Source organism: Dendrobates tinctorius, unplaced genomic scaffold (assembly GCF_039654945.1).
Source record: "Dendrobates tinctorius isolate UK_male_01 unplaced genomic scaffold, ASM3965494v1 ptg000151l, whole genome shotgun sequence".
NCBI lineage: Eukaryota > Metazoa > Chordata > Amphibia > Anura > Dendrobatidae > Dendrobates > Dendrobates tinctorius.
Window position 1 is genome coordinate 6185364 of NW_027361818.1, and position 21504 is coordinate 6206867.

General features: G+C 43.9%; 1 protein-coding gene across 3 annotated transcripts in view; it reads left to right on the top strand.

The window, feature by feature from the left end:
* Positions 1-21504, top strand: part of LOC141050193 (extracellular calcium-sensing receptor-like) — a 49927-nt gene that overhangs the window by 7425 nt on the left and 20998 nt on the right. The window contains exon 2 of one of the 3 annotated variants that reach the window (XM_073547027.1): positions 5108-6349. In XM_073547027.1, the coding sequence (XP_073403128.1) occupies positions 6166-6349 (184 nt within the window). In that variant the 5' untranslated portion in view covers positions 5108-6165. Of the gene's footprint in view, positions 1-5107; positions 6350-21504 lie in introns of those variants that run through there. The other 2 variants (XM_073547028.1, XM_073547029.1) reach the window with 2 other exon arrangements.

The window sequence follows — 21504 nt, forward strand, 5'->3', positions numbered from 1 at the left end:
TATCTCCTTCAGTACTCTGGGGTGTAATTCATCTGGACCTGGAGACTTGAATTCATTTAGGTTAGCTAAGTGTTTCCTCACTATCTTTCTGTTTATAGATACCCTGGATTCTTCTATTCCCTTAATAGGACAGTGAATAACAGTTGATGTTGCATTTCCTTTCTGAGAGAAAACAGATGCAAAATAGGAATTTAAAAGTTCAGCCTTCTCAACATCCTGTCTTACCATTTCATCATTTTCATCCTGTAAAAATCCTATAGCATCTTTGACTTTTCTTTTACTTTTGACATATCCCCAAAATCCTTTATTATTGCTTTTGACATCTCTTGCAAGCCTCAGTTCATTTTCAGCTTTAGATAATCTGATTTGTGCCCTGCAGGTTCTGCAGACAGCATTATATTCTTCTTTAGATATGCCTCCCTCTTTCCATTTTATAAACATTTTTTTCTTCCTTTTTAGCATGTGCTTAAGTTCTGTGTTCATCCATCCTGGTTTCCTTAAATGCTTCCTATTCTTCCCTCTTTTCGGAATTGTTAACAACTGTGCTTTGAGAATTTCATTTTTCAAGATTTCCCATCCTTCCTGGACATTTTTGTCTTTAAGGATATCCAGCCATTGGATCCCTCCAATTCTCTTTCTGAATCCCTTAAAATCTGCCTTTCTGAAATCTAACCTTGACGTCTGAGTCTTCACAGGTCTTCCACCTCTAGTTATCCAAAATTCTAAAATAGCATGGTCGCTACCTCCTAGGGTCCCAGCCACTTTTACCTCCTCAACCATTTCCTCCCTGTTTATAAGGATTAGATCCAAGGTAGCAGTTCCCCTTGTTTTCTCCCCTACCTTTTGGAAGATAAAGTTGTCAAATTTGTCAAATTTGTCAAAAAGTTGTCAAAAATTTGTCAAAAAGTTGTCAAAGTTGTCAAATTCCGAATGTGTAAACCTGCTAAATCTGCAGGGGGTTGAATACTACTTGTAGACACTGTATAAGAAGCGGTCAAGACGTCATCTCTACTCCCAAATGATTTTTGATAAAAACACAAAAAAAAAAAAAACAACCCCGAGCCCTCGACAGAAAAAGTCAAATGTTACGGGGTTTGGAAAATGGCAACAGAAAGGAATTAGGTCTTGTGTTTTTTTTTGCTTTTTTTTTTTATTTTTTTTTTTAAGTTTACAAACTTCCAGATTTTTTTTACCATTTAAATAAAAAAAAAAAAAAAAAAAATGCAGTGATCCTACTGACCTGGAGAACTCTGTTTCCAGGTAATTTTTTTACCGTACGGTGGACGCTGTGAAAACGAGATAAAACCGACATTGTTTTTTAGCTCGATTTCACCACGCTCAGAGGTTTTTTTTATTCACAGTGAAATGAATGGATTCAAAAGTACAATTCAACCTAAAAAAACAAAGGATTGTACGACCGTGTGTTCAGAAGAGTATAAACGTTGTGACTAGTGACGGGTAAACCTGAAGTCCGAGGTCTGTGCCTAACAGCCAGGGTCCACACACGGACCCCGAACACAGACTTCTCCAGGGTGTCCGTGTTACTGTTTAGGTTCGGCAGCCCGAACACCGGGTGTTTCCGACACTGTCATCTGTGCGAGAAACATCGGCTCTGATCGGCGGTAAGTTCGTTACTGCCAGTTAGAGCGCTGCAGTTCCCACGCTGTCAAATGACTACATGTGACCGGCGGTAAAAAGGTTAGCACAGGTCACAGGCTTCTGGCTCATTATCCTTCACCTGGTCTCGCAGATAACCTCAGTGACATCACAGGCTGCACACGCTCTGCTCAGTGTGTTCCAGCTGGCGTGGAGAGCGGTCGCATCACTGATGTCACTGCTCTCCAAACCATCCGGATTGTGGGACAGATATGGGTTATTTTCTCGTCGGACAGGTGAGGAATATGGTGTTTTTCTATTTTTTATCTTACACTAACAGGTAAAAGATGGTGGGGAGTTTTATATCAAATAAAGGACTTTATTCTGGCTGTCTCTTTACAATCTTCCTATGAGGTTAGTAATGGGGGCGTCTTTTAGATGCCTCGCCATTACTTACCTGTGGGCTTGAGGTCAGCTGACAATGCAAAGCTGACATCAACCCCACAACTATCACCCCATTTGCCATCACACCAGGGCAAGTGAGAAGAGCCAGGCTAAGTGCCTGAAATGGGTTAATCTAATCGATGCGCCCTTTCTGGGGTGGCTGAGAGCTGATGTTTTTAGTTTAAGAGGGGAGCAATATCTATGACCCTCTGCTAGGTCATTGATATTTGTCCATAGCTGTTTGCCTAGCCTTTGCTGGTTATTGATTGAGTATAGTGCGGACCCCATGTCATTGTTTTGGTGGCGTCTCCCCTACAATAATCAAAAAAGGCTTAGAAAGCAGTACTGAGCTTATGTTAATAGCCCGGGAACCTTTTTGACTATTGGCCCATTCCCAGAATTTTAACATTAGCCCCCAGATGTCGGCTTTCCATCAGCTGGTTATGAAAATGTCTGGAGACCCCACACAGTTTTTTTTTTTCACTTTTTTAAGTGCTCACAGACCACTTCTGATGGCGATTCTCCAGTTTAATCTGACATCATGTAGACAGAGCATTTCCTTCTCTTCCGCTCTCCTCTGTTGATGGGGCATCTCTGCCGATGCCAAGTCTTAGATTGACAGATTAATCAACAAGACGTCGACAGATCGGAAAAGAAGGAACTACTCTGTGAACATGTTGTCAGAAAGCTGCAGAATGGTCGTCAGAAGTGGTCCATGACTTCCCCAAATCTGGAGAGATTGTCCCACTGTAGAACAGGCAGATAGTTAGTAGCTACCTGCCAATATGTGCTTTTCCCATAGAAAAAGTCTTGGGTAACCCATTTTAATAATCCCTCCTTGGGAGCAGAGAGGATTTTTACTAACGGCATGTTCACACTGAGATTTTTTTATTTTATTTTTAGCAGAAACAAACATCCAAAATTCTCCTCAAATACTGAAACCTCCAACTTTCCGTGCCAAAAAATCAAGCAGAGACTAAATGTGCTCGTGCCCCAAGTGGTAAAGTTAGTTGATTTTTACTCTTATTTGTGTTGTACTGATCTTTTCTCAGCTGATTTATGACCACATCAAGGTTGAGCTGAACTTTTATGTGGTTATAAATCAGCTAAGAAGAGCTCAGTAAAAGATAGATAACGGTAGAAAAATAGCTTGTCAGCTCTGAGCTAGGAAAGGATTGTCAAAGACAGTGCGGGCAGGTAGGGGTGGGGAGTATCCGATAACCCCTCTAATTCTATAGATTACAGCTCAGGCGTGGCTAGTTTCTGTAACAAGGAGTGTACACTTATAATCAATGCTCTGACACTCACTGGTTCCGGCCAGCTTCAGTGCTTCTCCAGTGCTACAGAGGTAACGTTGTCTCTGCCAGCATCATGGGAGGAGAGTCGATCATCATTGGCTCTCCCCAGCTCACACTGCAATCGGGGCCACGAGGTGGTAGAACAGTGCTGTCCTGGGTATTGAAAGTGAGAATAATCCCTTTTAAGTAAAACAAATAATAAGGTCTAAGGTAAAGTCTGTGTCGCTGAATTCACAAGGCCCGGTCCATTGACCACATCGGTAATCTGTGGCCTGTGGAAGGAGCAGGGAGAACCACCACGTTGGCAATCTGGCCACGGGACCGCAGCCATCTCTTACCCGACATCATCCGCAGCTCTTCTTTTGATTAGCCGGCTTGGCACGATGTTATGTTTGTGACGCATGTAACGGTGTGCCAGGCTTGCTAATCAAAGACAGAGCCATAGAAGTTGTCAGGTAAGAGGCGTTTTTCACGGCTCGCGTCCTGCGGCCACGTGTCACCAACGTGATGGATGGACGGGGTCCTGCAAATCGACTCACGTCAACGCTGCTCTAAAGACATGTCTTTCTGCTAAATATATAGTATTTATCGGGATTTACACCTTTGCGGACTACCAATACTATTTCAGTCTTAGTTTCCCGTTGTGCCTTTGGTGTAGAAAAAGGTCTCCGAAATGTATCTACATGTTGCGGCTTTAGACGTCCTAACACAAGTGCCTGAGAATAGTATATAGTAGCGCTTCATGATGATGCTGTGAACTTCTGACAAGTGGCGGCGGGTCAGTGGAAATGGCGATACCGGTGGATCAGTCATGGCACGCTTGTGTGCAGGATTATTGGCCCCTTTGTGCCTCTCGTTCTACCAATGAATAAACCTTCACAGTTTCTCATACTCCTCCCTGACTTTCATTGTAGCTGTTCCCTGGTTGACCTGGTAATGCTTTGCCATTATTTTTGCACCATTTGCAGACTCCCTTCTCATAAGCAGGTGGCGCGGGGGCGTCTTTGTATTCCAAAGTTTCCTTCACGCTAATATCTCCACCACTCTTTGGTTTAGGTCCTTACAATAGTTCATTTGTCTGTTGTTAGCCGTCACACCTTCTACATTTAAGCCGCTCACATGCACAACACTCATATCATGTGGGCACACAAGCACAGCACCCACCACAACATGGCAGACATGCTCAACACTCACCTCTTCCGGGCACACACAAATGCCAGTAGCTTTTTCACAGGGGAAGATCTCCTAAAATTCACTATCGACCCTTTAAAGTGCCTTTCTGCTTGACTTGGGTTATATAGCCAAACCAGAAATCATTTTGCAGACATGTGTTTCATAGATTTTGCCCCTCATGATTAGAAAGCCGGAAAATTGGCCGGCTGGGTGAGATGTTTTTTCCAGGTGGCCTGAGGGGTTAAGTTTGTCCTTGTAGAGAACATCAAGTTGGCATAGGGAGACTTATAGGCAAGGCAATATTTTAAGTTACCCTTTGCCAACTTGGAGAAACTATACCCATCAGACCTGATGGGTGCGCGGCAGAAGCGTCAGGTCAGGACACACAGGCTCTGGACGGGTGGACGCGCGTCGGGGCATGTTTCTCAAAGGTGTGTTCTCTTGAATTTTGCAGCATTTAGAAGAAAAACGCAGATGTTTGTAATGAGAGCGCCAGTCTTTGACTCTTGTGACCTTTAAATATATATGAAATATGATCTTTCACAAAAAACGTTTTTTTAATTGCCTATAAAACTTTTTTTTTTTTTTATTTACAGATTTGTGGAGTGATATCAGGGCTTTACTGGATTTTTGTTTGATTCCAGATACCTAAAACGCCGGTAACGATGCCGAGTTGTCTGATAAACAGTTGCAATAGCAGCACAGGAAGAGACGACCATGTCATCCTGCACTCTTTTCCATCAGACATTGCAAAAATTAAACTTTGGCTCCTGCAAACCGGGCAACAATTTAACAACGTGGAAGAAATCGCTCGAAAGATCCATCAGGATAATAAAACGAGGAAATTTCGTCTCTGCTCCAAACACTTCAGCGGAGACTCCTACATAATAAACCATGGCACTCGCATCTTACGGAGCAACGCCTGCCCTTCCATTTTCCCTGAATTAGAAGAGGGCGAACTCCACGTAGAAGAGTCCCTAAAGAAGGCGAGACCCAAGAAGCCGAAAAAGCCCTGCGATAAGATTAAGATCGCGAACGTCAAAAGTATTTCTACAGAAGAGTTCAACGTTTCCAAAGCCAAAGTCATTCGCGCAAATTATTGCAGCGTAGGAACTCAGACCGTTGCCAATCTCTTGAACTCTGATCTGATATATTAAGATGCTCGTAGTACCTGTTCATCAACTCCAAGCTTAGATGTCCAATATAAAAATGAATTTGCTTCCCCAAAATCTGGATAATCAAGATCAGTTGAAAAACCCTTTTCTGCAATCTTGGTCTTCAAAGGGATTCATCAAGCAGGAAAACTTATGCGACTGCATCAGAAACTGCAGCGACTTCTCGAAATGTATTTTTCAAGTGTGCTTTTAATTTGTTTTCTACGCTTGGACCTGTCCCCCGCTTTATCTCTAGATGACTCGCCCTTATTAAATGTGATTCGGCTGTGACAATGTTCAGCCATGACGCTCAAGAATTTTTTGTGCTTCCTTGGACCTCCTAAAACTCTTTTCATATGGCGATAGGCAAATCTGATGAAATTCGCTTGAAATTGGCCAAGGAATTTGATTTGCATAGAAGTTACTCAATGAAAATGAAATGTTCCTTATTATGATCCGAGCTAAGTCGGCTCCTGATGTCGTGACGCGCGTCGCCGGCAATGCTGATTAGACCTCAGATGATGCACGTTGCAATGTTAGCGGTCTACTCTGCGCCAGAAGCCCAGCCACTAAGGGAAGATACTGGAAGAGCCAAAGAGGACATCATGGTTGCTGTGCCGAAAGACAGAGATCAGAGGGTGATGTGCAGTGGACCGGTTGGAGGTCTGCCGGATGGAGAGACAGGTGAGCAGCGAAGTGTTGAGGTTCTTATTTTTGTGTTTTGATTTTGTAACCCTTTCCCGACCCTTACAAATCAGAAAAATGGCATCCAGCCAAGTTGCAGAATTTACCCAAAAAATATTACAGAAAATTTGGAGACAACGAAATCTAACTTTTTGTAAAAATTTGAAGCCTTTAATTAACAATTAGGCGCAAACTGATTTGCTCATTTATAGTTCCATAGTCCTTATTTAATTTATTTAATGCTACTGAAAATTTTTATCAGAATCAACAAAGTTGTGCAAAATGGAATTCACTTTTTAAAATACTGTATATACTCGTGTATAAGCCGACCTGCAAATAAGCCGACCCCACCTAATTTTGCCACAAAAAACTGGGAAAACTTATTGATTCATGTATAAGCCGAGGGTTAATGGTGGTCCAAGAAGATGCTCCATATGCTGCCGCACAAGGGTTAGTGCTGACCCATAAGATGCTCCATAAATACCCCCCATATGCTGCTGCACAAGGGTTAATGATGCTCCATAAATACCCCCCATATGCTGCTGCACAAGGGTTAATGATGCTCCATTAATACCCCCCATATGCTGATGCACAAGGGTTAATGATGCTCCATAAATGCCCCCCATATGCTGCCCCATAAGAAACTCCATAAATACCCCCATATGCTGCTGCACAAGGGTTTGTGCTGACCCATAAGATGCTCCATAAATACCCCCCATATGCTGCTGCACAAGGGTTAATGATGCTCCATAAATACCCCCCATATGCTGCCCCATAAGATACTCCATAAATACCCCCATATGCTGCTGCACAAGGGTTAATGCTGCCCCATAAGATGCTCCATAAATACCCCCATATGCTGTTGCACAAGGGTTAATGATGCTCCATAAATACCCCCCATATGCTGCTGCACAAGGGATAATGCTGCCCCATAAGATACTCCATAAATACCCCCATATGCTAATGCACAAGGGTTAATGATGCCCCATAAATACCCCCCATATGCTGCCCCATAAGATACTCCATAAATACCCCCATATGCTGCTGCACAAGGGTTAGTGCTGACCCATAATATGCTCCATAAATACCCCCCATATGCTGTTGCACAAGGGTTAATGATGCTCCATAAATACCCCCATATGCTGCCCCATAAGATACTCCATAAATACCGCCATATGCTGCTGCACAAGGGTTAATGCTGCCCCATAAGATGCTCCATAAATACCCCCATATGCTGCTGCACAAGGGTTAGTGCTGACCCATAATATGCTCCATAAATACCCCCCATATGCTGTTGCACAAGGGTTAATGATGCTCCATAAATACCCCCCATATGCTGCCCCATAAGATACTCCATAAATACCGCCATATGCTGCTGCACAAGGGTTAATGCTGCCCCATAAGATGCTCCATAAATACCCCCCATATGCTGTTGCACAAGGGTTAATGATGCTCCATAAATACCCCCCATATGCTGCCCCATAAGATACTCCATAAATACCGCCATATGCTGCTGCACAAGGGTTAATGCTGCTCCATAAATACCCCCCATATGCTGATGCACAAGGGTTAATGATGCTCCATAAATACCCCCATATACTGCCCCATAAGATACTCCATAAATACCCCCTTATGCTGCTGCACAAGGGTTAATGCTGCCCCATAAGATGCTCCATAAATACCCCCATATGCTGATGCACAAGGGTTAATGATGCTCCATAAATACCCCCTTATGCTGCTGCACAAGGGTTAATGCTGCCCCATAAGATGCTCCATAAATACCCCACATATGCTGCTGAACAAAGGTTAATGTTGCCCTGTAAGATGCTCCATAAATACCCCCCATATGCTGCTGCACAAGGGTTAATGCTGCCCTATAATATGCTCCATAAATACCCCCCATATGTTGCTGCACAAGAGTTAATGCTGCCCCATAAGGTGCTCCATAAATACCCCCCATATGCTGCTGCACAAGGGTTAATGATGCTCCATAAATACCCCCCATATGCTGCTGCACAAGGGTTAATGATGCTCCATAAATACCCCCCATATGCTGCTGCCACTGCAATTAAAAAAAAAAAAAAAAAATGATGACATACTCACCTCTCCGTCGCTGGGGGCCAGGTACCAGTGTCCTGAGCCGGCACTGGCGATATTTACCGGTCCCGGCTCCATCGCCTTCCTCCGCTGTGTCTCCCAAGTCTCTGCAGTGACGTTCAGCAGAGGGCGCACACTGACTACTTCATCGTGCCCTCTGACCTGAATGTCACAGCAGGAGGACCCGGAGACAGAGAGGTGCACGGCGATGGAACAGGGACAGGTGAGTATTGCTCTGCCCCGTCATACTCACCCCCTCCTGGCGCACGGTGTTCTCTGCAGGCCCTGCTTCTCCCTCGGTCGTCTTCTTCCTGTGTTCAGCAGTCACGTGGTACCGCTCATTACACTCATGAATATGCGCATATTCATGAGTTTAATGAGCGGTACCACGTAACCGCTGAATGCAGGAAGAAGACGACCGAGGGGGAATCAGGGGCTTCAGAGACATGCCAGGAGGGCTGAGTATGGTCTCTGACACCCCCGCTCCCCCACTCCCGCCCACCCCCCGGTATATGACTCGTGTATAAGCCGTGTGTGTGAAAATCTCGGCTTATACGCGAGTATATACGGTAGTTTATGTAATTTCCACTTCCCACACACGAGTTGTCATACTATCACTTTGGTTAAACAGCATAGAGCATATGTCTCAATGTGTGAGATGTATGACTGACAGCTCTGATCTCCTGGTCTAACTGCCCACATGATTAGAAAGCCCAGATGATTAACACCTTTCAGATAAGATCTCTGTTGTGGAGCTGCGGCACAGCTGAGGTTAGATATGTCCCATTACAAATACTTCTATCAGCTCTCTTCCTTTCACAGCACTGTCAGCTCTGCTGTACTGCCCCTCTCTTCCACTACTTGTCCAGAGATGAGTCATAATCGACCTAAGGCAAGAATCACGTCATGATGCATATTTAATGTTTTCTGTTTAACTTCTGAAAATGAAGATTGTAAGTTGCACAATAGTTTGATATGCTATGTAATTCTGAAAAATTTCAATAAAAACATAGAAAAGAAAAGGCAGGAATCACTTTAGCATATGACATCCGATGCAAGAGCATCAACTGCGATAGCAGAGTGTTATGCTATTGTGCTCTGATTCTCTCTCATGAGTGAATCACAGCCCACGTACAGAGGGGACAAAGTAGTTTATCCATCTCATCCATGGCCTGACACTCCATATATAGGACTTTACTGAGATGACATCTGAGTGTAGTCCGATGTTTCACTCATGCTGCAACTATGCCGTTTCGGCATTAGAAAATAATCGCAGATGTGATTTGCCCCATTGAATAACACTGGGCAGAGTGCTATGTGATGTTTTTTTGTATAGCACTCGGCTATGTCAAACGGTAGTGTGACGCCGGACTAATGTCTATTCTTACAGCAACTTGTATTCTTGCTTGCCTGATCTGGGCTACTCCTGTGTGAGGTTTAATGACATCCTGCTCTGATTTGACTACAGCGAGATTACAAGTTGCTGTGCGAACTATATACATTAGTTTGATTATGACCTGTGGACAGGCAGGGTGGGGGAGAGGGAAGTACTGCAGATCTGACGGTACTATGAGAGGAGGAGACCAGATAAAAAAAAGGTTTTGTAATATGACGCAGCTAAACTCAGCTCTCCTGTCTCCCCCCCCCCCCTCACATGGACTTTATCTGAAAGGTGATAGTTATCTTTACTGTCTAATTATGCAGGTGGTGAGACCAGGAGATCAGGGCTTTATCATCACATCTCACTCACTGAGAACCCTGAGCTATGGTGGGGGTGTGTTTGTCTTTTATTCATGTGTTGCTGCCTGCTTTTGATTGGTGAGCATCATACAGGGAAGAAGTATACACCCCCAGTGAAAACAGTCTGTTAAATCCCACCTGGAATTATCAAAAGTAAACTTATTAGGTGCCAAATACTTTGCTAATATCTCTGCAACAGAGAGACGAAATTTGGGGGGGGGGAAGTTTTATTCCGCTCTGCAGCCAATATATCTTTGTGTGTCCAGTACAGCATCAAATCTTTGATGAAAGGTCCTCTTCAACCCCTTTCCCACCTTAGATGTATAGTTACGTTTAAAGTGGGTTCCACCTGTTTGCTGCAGGCTCTGGCAGTGAGCCTGAAACTTTGCAGGCACATGTCAGCTGATATGATCAGCTGACATGTGCCCCTAACAGCCGCGGGTGGAATCGTGATCCACCCATGGCTGTTATCCTGTTAATTGCTGCCGTCAATCTCTATTGAAGCAAGTGAAAAGTAGAAACGTAAAAAAAAAAAAAGGTTTTAAAAATATTTAAAAAAATTAAACTATAAAAGTTCAAGTCACCCCATTCAGACTAAAACAATAAAGAAAAGAGATAGACATATTTAGTACCGCTGCGTTCAGAAACGCCCAATCTATCAAGATATGAAAAGAATTAATCCGATCGGTAAAAGGCGTAACGAGAAATAAAAAAAAAAGTCAAAACACCAGAATTGCGTTTTTGTGGTCGCCGCAACATTGCATTAAAATGCAATAACAGGAGATCAACACATCGTGTCTAAACCAAAATGAAAACATCAGCACAGTGCACAAAAATTGAGCCCTCACCCAGCCCCGATCACAAAAAATGGAGACTCTGTGGATCTTGGGAAAATGATTATTTTTTTTTTTTTTTGGGGGGGGAATTTTGGGATTTTTTTATTCACCACTTAAATAAAAAAGAACCTAGTCATGTTTGGTCTCTGTGAACTCGTAATGACCCGGAGAATCATAATGGCAGGTCAGTTTTAGCATTTAGTGAACATGGTAAAATAGCAAAACAAAAAAACAACTGTGGGAGTGCACTTTTTTTTGCAGTTTCACCGCACTTGAAATTTTTCTTTCCTGTTTTCCAGTACACGACATGGTGTCGTTCAAAAGTACAACTCGTCCCACAAAAAAACAAGCCCTCACACGGCCATAAGGAAAAATAAAAAAGCTATGGCTCTGGGAAGAAGAGGAGCGAAAAACAGAAACGCAAAAATGGAAAAACCCATGGTCGCGATGGGGTTAAAGAATTGAACATCTTATCTATTATGTAAATAAACTGGTTTTAACCAGATTATCAGTATCACCAGTATTACCAGTATCGGACTCTTCAATCTTTCTCGATCGCTAAATCACTTATTTAAATATCAAAGTGGTTATCGTTCATAAAGAATGATTCTTTTTAGAGTAAAGAAATAATTTTTTAATAAAACATCGTTGTCACGTCTTCATCTTTTTCTCAGGCAATCTGATGACCTGTATCGGCATAACAGAATTGTTGAATCATGAAAATCTTCATACCCTGCAGCATAGACGGCTACATTTCAAGATTTAGTAATCCACCCAAATTAGCATATTGCCTTGTAAACATTTCGCTAGTCAGCGGGAGGGAGTGGGATCAATTATCCACATAAAGCATGATTCCTCCTATATTTTACATTTTATTTTTCAAGGACCTGACCACTTCGGGGTGTTGTAAGGTCCTACGGCCACATCGTGGCATGGTAAGGTCCCGCCGCCTCATCGGGGCATTGTAAGGTCCCGTGGCTTCATCGGGGCATTGTAAAGGTCCCGTGGCTTCATCGGGGCATTGTAAAGGTCCCGCGGCCACATTGGGGCGTTGTACAGGTCCCGCGGCCACATTGGGGCGTTGTACAGGTCCCGCGGCCACATTGGGGCGTTGTAAAGGTCCCGCGGCCACATTGGGGCGTTGTAAAGGTCCCGTGGCCACATTGGGGCGTTGTAAAGGTCCCGCGGCCACATTGGGGCGTTGTAAAGGTCCCGCGGCCACATTGGGGCGTTGTAAAGGTCCCGCGGCCACATTGGGGCGTTGTAAAGGTCCCGCGGCCACATTGGGGCGTTGTAAAGGTCCCGCGGCCACATTGGGGCGTTGTAAAGGTCCCGCGGCCACATTGGGGCGTTGTAAAGGTCCCGCGGCCACATTGAGGCATTGTAAAGGTCCCGCGGCCACATTGGGGCGTTGTAAAGGTCCCGCGGCCACATCGAGGCGTTGTAAAGGACCCGCGGCCACATCGAGGCGTTGTAAAGGACCCGCGGCCACATCGGGGAGTTGTAAAGGACCCGCGGCCACATCGGGGAGTTGTAAAGGTCCCGCGGCCACATCGGGGAGTTGTAAATGTCCCGCGGCCACATCGGGGAGTTGTAAAGGTCCCGCGGCCACATCGGGGAGTTGTAAAGGTCCCGCGGCCACATCGAGACCTTTTGACATTCCCAGTCCAGCACGCTTGAGGTAATTTGGAAATAATACATTTGAATAAGGTTACTTTCCCACGATGAGAATCCGGTGAAGTTTGGATGTTTCCGTTCAATTAGATTATTTGTTTTTATCGTGTAGTTGACGCTGCGTTTTTTTTTTTTTTTTCTTTGAATGTCATCTTTTAAATGAAGCTGCTTAGTTTTTGATACTTTCTGATATTTGGCTTTGAAAAAATTCTATCCATACAGTGGATTAAATGTGATTTTCTGCATCTAATATAATTTTTTTTGAGGAAAATTCACACACAAATCTCAGTGATCAGCCGCAGATCAGTTTATACACTGTAAAAAAAAAAAAAAACTGCGGGCGGGATATTTTTATAAATTCCATCCATTTTACTGTAACTGTAAGATGCAGCAATTATTGCACTGTGGAATTACTCAGTGTCAGAAACCCATCGTGGGAACTTAACTAATTTTATACCCTGCACACAAAATAACTATTAGTTATAATGTTCAAGTGTCTGAAGAAGAACAGAAAAATAATAATAGTTGACAAATGTACATGCCCGCCTACAGTACACACCTTCACGTACTTGGGTACACACACACAAACTATAAATGGTCTACAAAAGGCACCCCTCAAAAAGGTCAGCCCCCGTTATAAAAAGGTTGATACAGAACTGTAGAGTTTATAACTATAAGGCATTGATGTATCCAAGTGCTTGGTTTGTAGACTTCGGATCGCTGTATTTTTAAGGATTACAATTGGAATCGCTGCTCCGTGGCTAAAGATGCAGAGAATTCCGACAACTTGATGCAGAGCTAGTGCTGGCAGCTGATACCTTGCTATCCGGGATGCACATTCAGGAATGGAGCAGTCAAGACTGTGATCTCCCACATTAATCGGGGAGCTTATGAAAGGGTGTTTGGTGGACTGTGCAGTGCTAATATGATGGAGGAAAAAATCATTTGAGAATGTGCCTTTTTCCAGACACAGTGTAACGAGAAGGATTGAGATCATTACGGGGAATCTGGACTCTTTAGACTTTTTCTCCTTGCCATTGGATGAGAGCTGAAATGGCCTCGACACAGCCCAGTTACTCGGCTCTATATGGGGACTAATGAAAAACTTATGGTTTACTTTTTGTAAAAGAAATGCATAAGTGGGCAATACTACCCTGGAAAAATGTGAGATAGTGGCACACATATAAAAAAAAATGTAATTGTAATAAATGAGGATTTTCATATTAGCAGTGTTGATTGCAAAGAATACAAATCCGATTGTGGTATGGAAATTATGACATCCGTTCACTCAGATGCACGTTGCACATAGCTTCATCAGGGAGTGGTGAGGCACAGGAGGGAGAGATTCCTTGTATGTGAGAGAATTAAATTACTTGAAAATTCTGATGATATCAGGCACCTGTTATATGTGATATCTGTATTTTCAGGTAGTTACATTCATATGTGAGAGTGAGGGATCTCTCCCTTCTCGGCACACCCTGAAGAAGCTAATCAAAACTCACGACGGAGTGTGGGAGCAATCACTTCATACTTGTTCCTCAGCCCTTCTGCATCTAATATACAATCTTTAAGTCTTAATTGTGGAGAGACGAGGTTCAGTGGGTTATCTCGTCAGCTGAAAGACCGCATGGGCTGGGTATTTTCCCATGGTCAGCACGCTACTCAGACAGCACAAGGTAAGGGTACCAAACTCCTATAAGAATTTATTGGGTCACCAACAGGCATAAGCATCTATTCCCATCAAAGACAGAAGATGATGCACATGATAGTCTCACCATTCCGTTGGTACGCTGGGGATTAGAACTTCTGCGACTTTGGGATATCCAGGACAAACTACCCCAACCAGTAGACCCCCGTTTTTTGCAGGCACCCACAGAGAGAAGCTAGCGACAAGCTTAGGATTCTGACCACGCACTGTAAGGTATATGGCCAGATGATCTGATTGTCCCAACCTGGGTTATCCAAATGACTGCGGGCTCTGTGATGGGCGGATCTGTATTCCACCAGGTGTAACCTTTGCCCAGGGCTGATGTGCAGAGTCACCCCGGTGACAGGAGTACGCCCCTTTTATATCCCACAGCTCCCATTTCAGGGCATTGTGTCCCACAAAATTGGGGAGGAAGAAGTCATGGCTATTCCCTCATTGTTCAATTAGTCTGCATAATTGTCCTCCAAGTGGTGAAGACTTGTACACCGCAGGGGCCTGATGCAATCCATGTTCAGCAGGCTTTCCACAAATTAACATGCAAGAAGGGTCATCGGACAGTCTCACATGAAAAAATGGCTCATGTCCCTTGACTTACCGAACAAAGGATTAATATGTCTGTCATAATTAAGAACTGTTCATAAGTTCCCAGAATGACGCTTTATTGTCACATTAACTACTTCTGGACTGTCGATAGAATATAAACGCTGGTCCTCAATTTACTCTTTAGTGACTTTCTAAAATGTCAACCAGGTGTTAGACAGATGGGTTCTTTAAGGTGTGATCTGGACCAGCTCATGGACAGAAGAGCCCAGACAGGTAAGAACAGACAGGTACAGGTTAGATAGGCAGACCTGGGGAACCTGACAACTAGGAAGCATGCAAGGCAAACTAACAACGTAGCTCAGGCACTTCCATATTAGAGGAGAAGCCTTAAATAGAAGGTGTCGCCCAGCTATAGGTTGGGAATACCTTAGGTTGATGCGGGTGGTCTCTTTAAGAGGGATGGAGCCCACGCGTAGTTCCTGGTCCTACAACTGAACCTTCGTGGACACTGACACATAGGGGATGAAATGAGGAGGTGGTGTGTGAGTGGGAGACACTGAAAGTCCTGTCAGGTATGAGGAGATCCAACAAAGGACAAGGTCTATAATGTCAACAGATAATGAAGTCTGTAGTAAAAGGAATGATCCACTGTGTCAAAAACATACAAGGAGGAGGACAAACTCGCGTCGCTTTCATTTAGCGGTTAGTAGGTCGTCATTTTAGTCAGGGCAGTTTCAGTGGAATGATGCGGTCTGAAGCCAGATTGTAAGCGGTCAAATAGGGAGCAAGAGGAGAGGTGGGAGGACAGTTCAAAATGGATGTGTTCCAGTAGTTTAGAGGCATAAGGGAGAAATGATAAGGGGCGATAGGTAGACACAGAGGATGTGTCAAGGGTGGGCTTTTTGAGGATGGGTGTGATCAAGGTGTGTTTCAATCAGTATGGAAGACACCAGTTGTTAGTGACAGGTTGAAGAAGTGGGTTAGACTTGTGATGAAGACTGTGGTAAAGTTTGGAATGAGGTGGGACGTTATTGTGTGAAGTTCACAGGTGGTGAGGCTAAGTATTCGGCTGAGATGAGAGGGAAGGAGAGCTGGTGGACACAGGAAAGAATTGAAAGTACTAAATAGCTGTAGGGTTGTGAGAGGCATGATATGAGGGATGAGAAGTCGGTTTGTTTTGCTGCAGTCTGAATTTGTGCAGCATTTTTACAACTTCTATTACTGGACGGGCAACTCCGCTCCGTTTCATTGGCAGCCCTACAACGGTACACTTTGTAGATGAGGGTCACAAAAAACATGTGCTCCAGTAGATGGCAAGTGCTGCATCAAGTGGCATCTGCTCCTCTTCCTCCTCCTTAACATCACACACAGTACAGTCCTCAGTGGTTGCACCCCAATTACCCTTTTTTCCCCCACATCACAGCTCTCCAAGAGCCCAACTAACTGTTGGGAACCACAGATGGCTGAGTCTGCAGATCTCTTCACACATCGTATGCCTTAGGCATAGGATGTGTACAATAAAGATTCAGAGTCAAGAGGAGGGAATCATTGTACCGATGGCCAAATTTTTTCTCACTTTGATTTATGACCGGACGAAGTTTGGTCCGAGCATAAACCAAACCCTCTTCAAAAGATATTAACCCCCAGTGTTGAACTAGGGGGCCAAGGGCCCACCAGTAACCAGTGCTAGGGGCCCACTTTTCAAATACATGAAAATGTGACAATCACAAATTTATATAACAATGAACTGGGTATATTGATAAATTAATAAGATGCCGCCTCTGTCTACATAGAGATATTGTGCCAAGTACTGCTGATGTAAGAGGATGGTGACCCACTTACAGAGGGTCCCACCGGAGGATTCTCCTGTGGGCCAGTCCAAGCCTGTTAACCCCGTTGGGTGAAGGTGAGCCATTTGTGATGAGACTCAGATACTTGAGGCGTGCGCGGAGTGTACCGTGCTTTCAAGGCAGGAAGAGGAGGAGGGTGACTCTGTGAGGAGTGGGAGAATGCAGAGGATGACGATGAGGTAGTAGATCACACTTGGTGTAAACCCAGAGGCATGCAACTGAGTAGCTCAGCAGAGAAGGAGGAAGATGAAGAGGTTACATAGTTATGCAACCACGACAACCAATGCATCCTGAGTCCCAACTCTGGCAGTGGACAGCAGTATTCGTGGTTCTGAAGTTGCCTATCTAGGGTCTTTTTTTCTAAAAAAATCATGTTATCTGTCAACTTTTTTAAAAACAAACCTAGTTGAGTAAAAACAAAAATAATAATTTCAGTACAACATGCATGACCTGCCACATACTGTACATGATCGACATGCGTTAATCTGGGACTGTCACTGTGCTAAAATGCAGACTAGCGGGTCTCGCCAACCACCGTCCACCACATCAACTGCATCTTCTGATTCTTCCTCCCTCACCATGGCAAGTGTTGTTATACAGGTCTCCAGCCGAAGAACCTCCACTTGTTAACCCCCTACAGTTGGGGTGACTGAGAGCCTTTCAGCTGATACGGAATTGGACATGCTTGCTGTTTTTGACTCATCTTACATACCAAGAACACCCCATCTTTCTCAATCCACCGTAACATCTCCGCCTGCACCTCTCTCACAGTCCAGCAGCTTATGTTCACCCTACTCTACCCTGTGTCAGTGTGACGTGAGTCACTATAGTAATAATAAGTCCGAAAAATGGAGAGAAAGACTACTATAACAGATAGTAATGTAATACTATTACTGGATAAGTAAAGGGAGGTCAAACGATCCGAGTTCAGGTTCAGGAAATGACGCAGAGCAACAAGGGATAGTCAGAGATGAAATCCAATTCACGAGCCGGGGTCAGGAAAACCAGTAAGGCAATATAGTTTACATGGAGCAGGCAAAAGAGAAGTCAAGTCACAAGCAAATAGTCTAAGTCCGAGAAGGGAATAAAGTCAGGCGCAGAGCACAGAGTGATCAGACTTACACACGCAACAGCAAGTGTACGATTGACACCGAGTGAAGGAGCTAGCATGCTTAACCTCTTAACTCCCGGAGCTTTTTTCGTTTTTGTTTTTCGCTCCCCTTCTTTCCAGAGCCATAACTTTTTTATTTTTCAGTCAATATGGGCATGTGAGGGCTTATTTTTTGCGAGACGAGTTGTAATTTTGAACGACACTATTAGTTTTACTATGTGTACTCGAAAACGGGAAAAAAATTCCAAGTGTGGTGAAATTGCAAAAAAAGTGCAATCCCGCACTTGTTTTTTGCTTGGCTTTTTTGCTATGTTCACTAAATGCTAAAACTAACCTGCCATTATGATTCTCCAGGTCATTACGAGTTCACAGACACCAAACATGTCTAGGTTCTTTTTTATCTAAGTGGTGAAAAAAAATTCCAAATTTTGCTAAAAAAAAAAAATTGCTCAATTTTCTGAGACCCGTAGCGTCTTCATTTTTCATGATCTGTGGTTCGGTGCCGGCTTATTTTTTGCGGACCGAGCTGACGTTTTTAATGATACCACTTTGTGCAGATATGATCTTTTGATCGACCGTTCTTGTATTTTAATGCAATGTCGTGGCGACCAAAAAAACGTAGTTCTGGCTATTTTTTTTCTTGCTATGCCGTTTAGCGGTCGGGTTAATGCTTTTTTTTTTATTGATAGATCGGGCGATTCTGAACTCGGCGATACCTAATATGTGTATGTGTGATTTTTTTTTTTATTGTTTTGTTTTGATTGGGGCGAAAGAGAGGTGATTTGAACATTTAGGTTTTTTTATTTTTAAACATTTTTTTTACTTTTGGCATGCTTCAATAGCCTCCATTGGAGACTAGAAGCATGCGCAACTCGATTGGCTCTGCTACATATGGGCGATGAGCAGATCGCCCATATGTAGCAGATTTACTGCATTGCTTTGAGCGCTGGCCATCTGGCGGCGCTCAAAGCAATGTGCCTGCAACAACAATAGAGGTCTCTGAGACCTCTGGTTGTCGGGGCAATGCATCGCCGACCCCCGATCACGTGACGGGGGTCGGCGATGAGCTCAGTTCCGTCCCAGCGGCTGGAAGTGCTAAGGTACTGTCACACTTAGCGATGTACCAGCGATCCCGACCAGCGATATGACGCGGTCAGGATCGCTGGTACATCGCTAAGTGGTCGCTAGTGAGCTGCCACACAGGCAGATCTCACCAGCGACATCGCAGTCCACGCATCGCTCGTCGTCACAGCAGGAAGCTGACAACGAGAAATGGCCCAGGACGTTCTCGCGCGATCAGCGATAACCAGCGGGGGAGCGGTCGGAGGTAAGTATCAGACATAGCGATATCGCTAGCAGTATCGCAGCTACGTCACAAAAACCAGTGAAGTTATAGCGATATTGCTAGCGATATCGCTTAGTGTGACAGGCCCTCTGGTTAAATCCCCGCTGTCAGCTTTGACAGCGGGATTTAACTAGTTAATAGGCACGGGTGGATGGCGATTCCGCTCGCGCCTGTTGCGGGCACATGTCAGCTGTTCATAACAGCTGATATGTCACGGCTTTGAGGTGGGCTCCCCGCCGGAGCCCACCTCAAAGCTGGGGATCCTTACCGATGGCGTACTATTCCGTCATCGGTAAGGAAGGGGTTAAGTAGAAGACTAATCAAGGAAAGTGAACACAGATGATGCCGCACACACCCAGCACAACCCCTACACAAAGTAACAGACAGGAACAGAGTGGAGATCATGACAGCACAGCAGCAAACCCTCGATTGTGCAGTTGTGCTCACGTAAAAGATTTTTTACTCCTACACATGGCACAGTTAGCAGCTTGAATTTCACCATCTGCAATCTACTAATAATAATAACCTTTATTTATAAATCAAAAACACATTCCGCATAGCTTTGTGAGTCAGCAGTTTATATAAAAGAGTCAAAAGTTACCAAGTTTAAGATAATCAAACAATAAAATAATGACGACCCTGCTCCAATCTACAATGAGGTGGGGGTGACACAAACTACGGGTGCTTATTTACAATGATGGTCCAACCATCTTGAGGAAATGGAGGGTAGATAAAGCGTGCATGATTAGGAAGCGTGATAAACCACCGTAAACAGATGTGTTTTTAGGCATATGATTGCTAATCTGAGAGAGAGGGCATGGAAGACCCTGATTGTGTGAACCTCAACAGAAGAATGGCGTGCGACTTGCCTGTGTTTATTGGGTTAAAACCAGGATTGTTGTTGGCAGTGAGGCGTGTAGAGTTATTGTGGGCATGATATGCACATATTTCATGTGTTCTAATCTGGGCGTGAATAAGCCGTGCGCTCACTGTTACTTTTCTGAGAACTAATTATTGTGAACAGCCTGCAGCCTCCTCGGATGATTCGTGGCCCAATCGTGTCATTGTCTGGATGATAGGGGCCAGATGGGAGCTATTCGCTACAAAGATCACAGCGCTTGTTTCTGTAGGACTCACGGCCTGTGATATCTGTGATTATTATGGCCACTCCAATCTGTTGGCCACAGAAATGCAGCCTTTCCACCAGGGCTGTGGAGTCGGTAAGCCAAACCTGCGACTCCGACTCCTTAATTTCCCTTACTCCGACTCCACGACTCCGACTCCCACATATATTGCTTATATTTAAGTGAAAAATTAATTGTAGTACAATGTGAACATCAGACATTTAATCATTTTTATGATACAATAATCAAGACATTTAGATAGAATATAATATATTTATTGGAATACAACTTTAGAACATAAAAAAACTGTAATAAATTGTAAATATGTAATACACTGTATAATATCGATTACATATATATATATATATATATATAGTATATATATATAACACTATGTAATAAACTATATAAGTGGCAAAAAACAGTTTTCAACAAAAACATACTAAATAACCTTTGTGCAGTCTATGAATTTGTCCTAAGAAATAGAATTGCCTCCATCAGATCCTCCTTCATAGATGACCTCAAATCTGACCTCATAATTTTGAGGCCAGAGAACAACCTCTCTACACTAACTTGGGTTGGAGGCAAAGCCGTAACCACATGGGAACATCTCTGACAATTTCCGGGTATAAAGGAATTGCCTCATGCACAGTCAGTTTTGATGAACGGTTGAATTTTTCTATTTCTTTGAGAGCAAGTGAAACATTTTGCTGAAATATGGTCAATCTGCTGCTATAGGAGACGGAGTGAAATCTTTTTCCTTGCAGCAACGCTTTGCCTGCTCCATGTCATCCAAATACTTGTCAAAGTCAAACTCCTCATCTGATGAGGATGAAAATATGGCAGCAGTAGCGCTGTCAGGACCCAAGTCCTCTTGCGCCTGGCAGTCCTCCTGTAGGCCACTCATCCTAACTGCTACCTCAGTCAGAGCTTCTTTTCCTTTAGTAAGCTGTTTATCAAGCCAGTATAAGATGACTTGGGTCCACATAAACAGCTGCCAGAAAAATTTTATTTTCCAATAGCTGTGTCTCTCTCCGTTTCATTGAAGCAGATATGCCATCTGCGATTAAACCTCCTCTTTGGGACAGGCAGAATAGCAAGTTCTTCCACTCCCTTATGAAAATGCC